Source organism: Mya arenaria, chromosome 9, assembly GCF_026914265.1.
Source record: "Mya arenaria isolate MELC-2E11 chromosome 9, ASM2691426v1".
Lineage (NCBI taxonomy): Eukaryota > Metazoa > Mollusca > Bivalvia > Myida > Myidae > Mya > Mya arenaria.
Genome location: NC_069130.1, coordinates 50,096,784 through 50,104,292, shown reverse-complemented (window position 1 = coordinate 50,104,292; position 7,509 = coordinate 50,096,784). Strand labels below are relative to the sequence as shown.

General features: G+C 36.3%; 1 protein-coding gene across 1 annotated transcript; it reads right to left on the bottom strand.

Annotated features, from left to right (window-relative positions):
- Positions 1 to 4,600: 4,600 nt before the first annotated feature.
- LOC128203247 (uncharacterized) lies at positions 4,601 to 7,227 on the bottom strand. The gene is made up of 2 exons (XM_052904565.1): positions 7,104 to 7,227; positions 4,601 to 6,968 (listed from the first exon to the last, which is right to left on the bottom strand). Exon 2 carries the CDS (start codon positions 6,941 to 6,943, stop codon positions 4,727 to 4,729), a length of 2,217 nt encoding a protein of 738 aa, XP_052760525.1. The 5' UTR covers positions 6,944 to 6,968; positions 7,104 to 7,227; the 3' UTR covers positions 4,601 to 4,726.
- Between the last annotated feature and the right edge of the window lie 282 nt (positions 7,228 to 7,509).

The window sequence follows — 7,509 nt, the reverse complement described above, 5'->3', positions numbered from 1 at the left end:
AGTAAGAGGGACAATGAACAAAACTATAAATATCACTCGAAATCTGTTAAAACTGAAGGTACATACGGACGATTATTCCAGCAATTACGCAATCTATAAGGGTTTTTTTCTAATTAAATCACGCTGTCTCTGCTTAGCACGAAGCCTTTCCATGTATTGTCCATGTATTGCGGACTTTATTCTACAATTTGTCGACGGTATTTATATCGGGATGTCCAGAATCTGAACAAAAAATACACTTTACAATACTTATTTACAATACTTAAGTGAAAACCTACAGACACAAGCTCAGAAGCAAATTTTAAACATAAACCCGGTTTAATGGCACTGAGTTAACGCCAAAAACATAGAACACGAAATAAACAAAACACAAACAAAAAAAATGGAAAAATATTTAAAAAAAACACTATGTATCAAGGATTGTTGGGTACCGCTTTGGAACGGTCAGTAAAATGTTAATTTACTGGGGGTTTAAACCAGTGGGTGTGCACAACCTCACTCTTATCCTAACAATCCCGAATAAAGTAAAATGTAATTTGCAAATCTTATCAACGTATGCATTAATTTGAGGAATCATTAACCCGTTTAATGACACAGAACTCGAAAGCAATCACAAACCAGAAGCATGGAACAAGAGCAGAAAGCTTCACAAACAGCCATGAACATTTCAAAATTCAAAACAGATATTGTATCGACAAGCTCAATTTATACATCTAGTAATGGAAAGATCAATACTGACAATTATGAAACCTTTATTTTGTTAGCAAATTTGTCAGTTTGAGCGATACGCGAGAATATATTCCTCCAGAACCATCGAATGCTTCATACTGCTTATGCCGGTAGAAGAGACTCTGAGATTGTGCACTAAACACTACAGACGATGAAGCATATCACTCAATCGAGACGGCTGTCGGTTACGATGGTTGTTCACTGATGTAAAATTAGTATTTGACCAATTTGGTAGTTGTTGTTATGTTAATATAGTATTGGTAAAATTTAGTGGTTGTTTTTAAAGTAAAATTATTAGCGTACCTATTTGGCGGTTGTTCGTTGATAATGAACATGATTAGCTGTGGGTTTGACTGGACAAGTGGAATGTAATTGCAATACAAATCAATATTGTAAAGTTTTGGTTGTTGAATTCTCCCTGCAAAAAGCCACTTAAAAGAGCACTAACCCCACCTTCTTCAAATGTAAGTCACTTGAGCTCCGGACGGATTCTGATGTAATAATTGACAAAACTTTCATTTAAACCGACCTCCAAATTACTATTTAGACATTGACATGGTTTTTAAGGTAGGTCGCAGTATAGAAATATATACGCACCAATATGAATGTGATCCCTGTTTCTTACCGAACTTTGCTATATTTTATCAAACGTTACATCATGCGAGCGTACGTAACGAAAAATGCCATCTACATGTAGTTATTTGCGTATATATCATATATTAACGTGTTGATTTCAGAGTACTCCTTAAGAAACAAAATCATGGCGTAAAAAGGAAAGAATCTGTGATCGACAGTCAACTAGAAGTGTGATTAAAAAAATCAAAATGTTCATTATTAAAGATTAAAAGTTGAATATGGACGAGATAATTTTCAATTGCTTGAACGGTAATCGGCATTTAAAACATGCTTAATGAAACACTCCCGAGTTAGTGTCACAATCTAGCATGCAAATGCCTTCAATTACATTTAAATGTTATGGAACGCAACTCAAGTGTCTATGTAATATTTAACAAACGACAGATTCACAGGCACGCCCATCATGTCATATCAGTAACACTAGAAATGCGGCCGTTGTTTAACAGGCAACAATGATGTGAAGATTAACGGTTCGACATAGCTTCCCCGGAAAAAATGCAGTAATAGCTGGCAAGAAATAAATATAATAACTGATGAACAAACATGGTAATCACGGACACGCCAGATGCTCAAGAGTAATGATGATGAAGTTGATTTTATATCACTTACCTTTAACTAGTACAGTGTCCATGCGTTTTAACGAGATGGTTATTCTGGTACTTATGAAAGGCAGACTGTGTTATATAATATAGTTGTTCGAACAAATATCAAATTTTGACACCTTTTAATCCCCATGATGATTAAAAAATGCATTTATCGAAAAAACAAATAATCTAAAAAACGAATTTAATGTATTATAAATTTAGAGCGCAAAATTACGTAAATTGCATATAACGTGAATCCTAAATGCCCAGTATGTTTTAGTAATGTAAACTAATCAAATTGTATGTTTATCCAAATGACTTTTCTTAACCTTTTTGACATTGTGTAAATCCCAGGACAATAAATAATGCATTAACAATGATGCGACAAACCCGAAAGTATATTCTAAATTTAGCACCCTCGTATCTATCTCATTAGCATATAGCGAATGAGTAGTCCAGTTCGTGACATTCCATACATTTCTTTTTTATAAAGCATCGTGTGGACCTCGGACGTACTTTAACTTTTTTTCTTATTATTTTAATCATGACTTTACATAATAATGTGAAAATCGTGTCAGCTTAGTAATGTATTCCATGTTTCCATTCCATTCTGTCCATGGTTAGAAACACATAAACAACACGGGTCTACATTGCCCGAATTATGTGGTAAGCCATTCTATCTTCAAATTCAATCTGAATAAATACCAATTAGCGTGGTATTTTTAGTATATGTTTTTCTTGTCATTGCTGTTTCTACCGTCTCCGTGGCCTAGTGGTTAAGGCACCGCCTATGGAGCGGGAGGTCGTGGATTCGATCCCGGACCGCGTCATACCGGAAGACGTTAAAAGTTGGTACAAGTAGCTCCCTTGCCTGGCATTTAAAGGGTAGTGCTTGGAAAAGTGGTGTACTAAGTACCGGTTCAACCCAGGAAAAGTGTTTCCCGTGTGTCGGTGCTTTACACCGAGCACGTTAAAGAACCAAGAGGTCTCTTCGCAAAGAGCTAGGGTATCGCACCCGGATCTCTTGTATCTCACTCTGTTTATTCAAGTCTTCCAATGTCTGGATTTGACTGCGAATTGCTGTCAGTTCTATCTCATATCACTTATGGCATTTTGAAAAAAACAAAGCGCAGTCAACATCGGTCTTTAACCAGAATTTGATTGCGAGTTTAGTTCCTTAAAACACTTCGACAAACCTTTTCACAATACGGCCGTCTGACGGAGCACTGTCAAAACAATATTTTGGAAACAGGTTTGTCGAAGTGTTTGATGAAACTAATGACCTCATCAAATTTCGGAAATAAAACAAATGCTGGGCTCTTTAAGCGGCATAGACTGCCCTTTGTTTCATTTAAAATGGTGTTGTGAATGAAAAGTTATCTTTGATTTAAGTCTTCTTTTTAAGCAATTTTTTGCCTTCCGATGTAGCATATATGACGTAATTTATCACGTGGTATACACACACTGAATACTTAGGACGCAACGGAGCATATCACGAATACAGAAATATACAGCTTCTCCTCGTGATGGTCTTGTTTAAGAATATTTGTTTTCCCTTACACATTTTAAATAGGTGGTATCTTACCTTTAACCGGCATGCTATGTGATGCTATCAGAAGACAATTAGTAAAATCAAGAGCTGAACGCCCTTACATCAGGCTAAATATTAATTAACGAAGGGGCAAAAAGTAGATAGTAAATTAAAAAACAGAAAATGAAGAAATAGAATCCGGTTCAAAATGATACGTCTTAGAATCACACTCGAGTTGCTGTCTGTTGTTTCATGTTTTTCTCAATATGCTTTTTTCAGATAGGCAAAAGTTAAACAACACGTTAATAATTCTATTCAACTATTTACACAGGCATATACCATTTCATTTTTGTTAAGTTTTAACTCTTTACCAAAAATAGGTTCATTCCTACGTAAACAGGTCAATATCTCGAACGCTATGATACCACTCTAGCCTTGGTAAGAAGTACGAGATTAAATTCTAAACAAAACATCTACATGTATAGGCATTAATGAGCGGCTTAAAGAATCACTCTCACAGATTGAACGTTTTGACAACTTTTTTACTTTTTGTCTTAGAACTAGCCATTTTCGCGAAAATTAATGGAAACCAGTTAAATAAGTCTGCTGCCAAAAATCAGATCGCAGATTATTATATTTAAGCCCAAAAATTGATGTTTTATGCATTTTTCTTATACCGGTAGTAACGGTTTAGGCCATAAAACATTCATTTTCGAACGGAAATAGGAAAATCTATGATCTGATCTTTTGTCAGCAATCTTTTATCACTGGTTTGGAGGTATATACGCAAAATGTTTCTCTTTCCAAGACAAAAAATAAAAAAAAGTTGTAAATACGGTTAATCTGTGAGAGTGCAGCTTTAACAGATAACTACTATGAGAAAAAGGCCAATACCGATCTACACTTATCGCTAAGTTCATACTGGCTTGCCGCTTAAAATACCTGTCGAGAGGTGGGGTAAATATTGTATTCGAAATATCATTCCAGTTGCAATATATTGGGCTCACAACTAGAAAACAATTACAATCATCGAAGAGTCGTGATGGCAAAAATGCAGGAATTTATTGGAAAAAATATTTTCAAGTAATTGCAACTCAAAGATAAAATCAACAAGTTTTTTTTTATTTATCAAGACATTGAAACCATACATTGATATACAAATGTTGAAAATTTCATATAATTATCATTTTCTCAAATGATACAACAAACTATACACATTAGACACCTGAACCTTTGGTTGACAGAATCAATTAGCTTGACGACGTACAGTAAATCCATGTACTATTCTGCACATATGCCAAATAGCAGCATTATTTCGAGGGATTGTTGTGAATGAGGTCTTGTAATTGAACCACGCCATATCCAAACGACCGAGTAGCTCACAACAATGTCCAAGCAAACTAATTGCAACCTCATAATGCCCCCCGTATTTATTATGCTCGTAACTAACATAGGCAAATAATTTGTTGAAACAATCGACCATTTGATCAGAAGAACCAAGAGCATGGTATGTAATGAACTGTAGGTAATACATAAATGGCAAAGGGTCTACAACTGCTAGATCCATCCATATATCCCCATATGGGTGTCTGTCCAGTTTATCGTCTGTGGTAAATGTGCGAAACATGTCATATATCAGAAATCTAGGCACACAGTGCAGTTCATGGCGACTGAAGACAACACTTGTAACAATAACTGAATCGAAAATGTCCTCATTGGAAAGCATCATTACTTTACAGTGAAGATCACTCACGGGAGGTTTATTTAAACGTCTATCGACGAGGCACATTTGCCAGACCGGCGTCTTGCCTATTATCTGTTCACACAAATATAAGCTTTCCGCCGCGGCATTGAACTGGTTACTACAGTAAAGCATCGAAGCATATTTCAGTCTATTTGATACAGAACTTCGGTTGTCGCCAAAGCCATACCTTTCTGTTATTTGTTTTGAAATGTTTCTTGTAAGTTTGATGCACCTCGATGCTCGCATACTTGCGCCAGTGCATGCAATTATTGGGCCAAACACTTTGGCTGCTTCTATATGCCTATCATCTCCCACTTCTGACCATTTCTTCAATATGGATGAATATCGCCTTACCGTCAGAATCGCATCGTTGTAGGTCATTTGATCCAGACCTTCCAGTATTTGAAGAAAACATTTGAAGTATTCGCTGCTGTATTCGCCAGCCATAAGTATCGCAACAGCGCCGTTTTTAAATACCCACGATGGCAACGAGAAATTGAATCCCGCAACTCTGTTCCGGAGACGATCACCAATATTGTCAATTTCTATTTGAAATACGCATTTTATGTTGCTCGAAATAATCTCCGACAATATGTTTACCAACTGAGGTATTTCGTGTGCGTGAATCTTCCCCGTGAACAAGTTAACATTTGCTATTGTGAAATGAGGGCAAAACCTTAGCCGTGACCATCTCAAAAGTGTACTAAGACAGTAGGTAACGCACTGTATGATATTGTTGTCTCTCCAAATATCTTTTGGGTAATTCTCCACAGTATACATCATTGTTGTCTTCATATGAAATGTGCTCAGTCTATCGCCAAATATCGGCTTCAGAAATGTCTTCCGTATTAATTTCAAAAGAATGTACACCTTCAACTGTTGTATACTCCAGTCGAATACAAACAGTCGCTCCATCCGTGATGTTGAGTATCTCCACTCAAGAAGTGATCCAACACTTTCAGTTACCGTATAATCATCAGTCACTGGGCCAACATTTTTAAACTTCTGTTGTTTCTGTGGAGATTCGCTGTACCACTGCGGAACAACAAACGTACCGCAAGCTCTTGCTTCGTCCAGAAGGAATGGGCTTGGCCAGTGGCCTGGTCGTGGTCTTCGAAAAACAAATTTGCACTCATCCGGAAACACTGGGCAGTTGAAAGCTTTAACATAGTCCATGTTATCGTTCCATGACATAGAGGGCCCGTGTTTTTTCAACTCCTCACTGGGTAGGCAAAGTGTCTTCAGAAAAATAATGCTAACCGTGTTCATGAAAAAAACCAAGCCCCGATTGTCTTTAAAATAACAATTTTTATTAGTCCTGGTTTCAGGGACAGGTCCTTCATGTTTCACGCAAAGCAGGTTGCAATGTTGTGGAGGTGTTTTCGAGTTTCGAAAGGCAAGGAAATTCACGACACCATCTTTCCAGCCACACAATTCAAGTATAACCTGGAAATTTTCATAACAATAGAGCATGTCAATATCTGAACCCATAGAAAGAGTTGTTGTGGCTTCGCTTTGGCTACCGAAGTAGTACTTCTTGTACCTCATCGATTCCAGCATTCTGTCAACATCTTTTACATCTTGTAAGGAAGCTTTAACTGAACTTATTGCTTCTTTCATTAGCCACGTCCTTCTCCTTCTTTGAATGGAAATGGTGGTCAACCCAATGTCGTCTAGAATTCTTGAAAGTATGAGTTGATATCGCTGGCTGAAGTCCATTGCTGCGAGTTCCGTAGCGTTCAATCTAAAATTAAATAAAAAATATAAATGTTATGACTTTTTTAAAAGAAAGTCGTTACATAAACGTAAAATGTTATTAACTGCTATAAATTATATATATTATACACAATATAAGATGAATGTTTGAGTTCTTAATTACCTTAATATTGAAAATCGCTGCAATTATCCATTTTATCCAATAACGTAAATATCACCGATTAAAACCTTTCCTCTAGTCATGCATTTTGCAAAGTAACTTATGCCAAATTGAGTTTTAATTTCTGTCTTAATCAATATTGTTATGCGAAGGCTTGCTTTATCAATCCATGCTTAGCTCGTGATATCATTTTCATAATTAAACGCATTTTGGCATGTGTCCAAAACGTGTGCCATATTACAACTAGCAAGTACAGACTAGGATCAACTGCATAACAAATAATTAGCTTATTGCTATGCTCAGAGTTTGTTTATCATTTAAATTTATCTTTATGGTTTTGCATTCAATGTTTATATTACCATTTACAATGAGCCTTTAAAGGACCGTATTTCGAGCGTTTCTCTCAACT

Excerpts from the sequence above, each read along its gene's own strand:
- LOC128203247 (XM_052904565.1), bottom strand. The coding sequence starts at position 6,943 with ATGGACTTCAGCCAGCGATATCAACTCATACTTTCAAGAATTCTAGAC.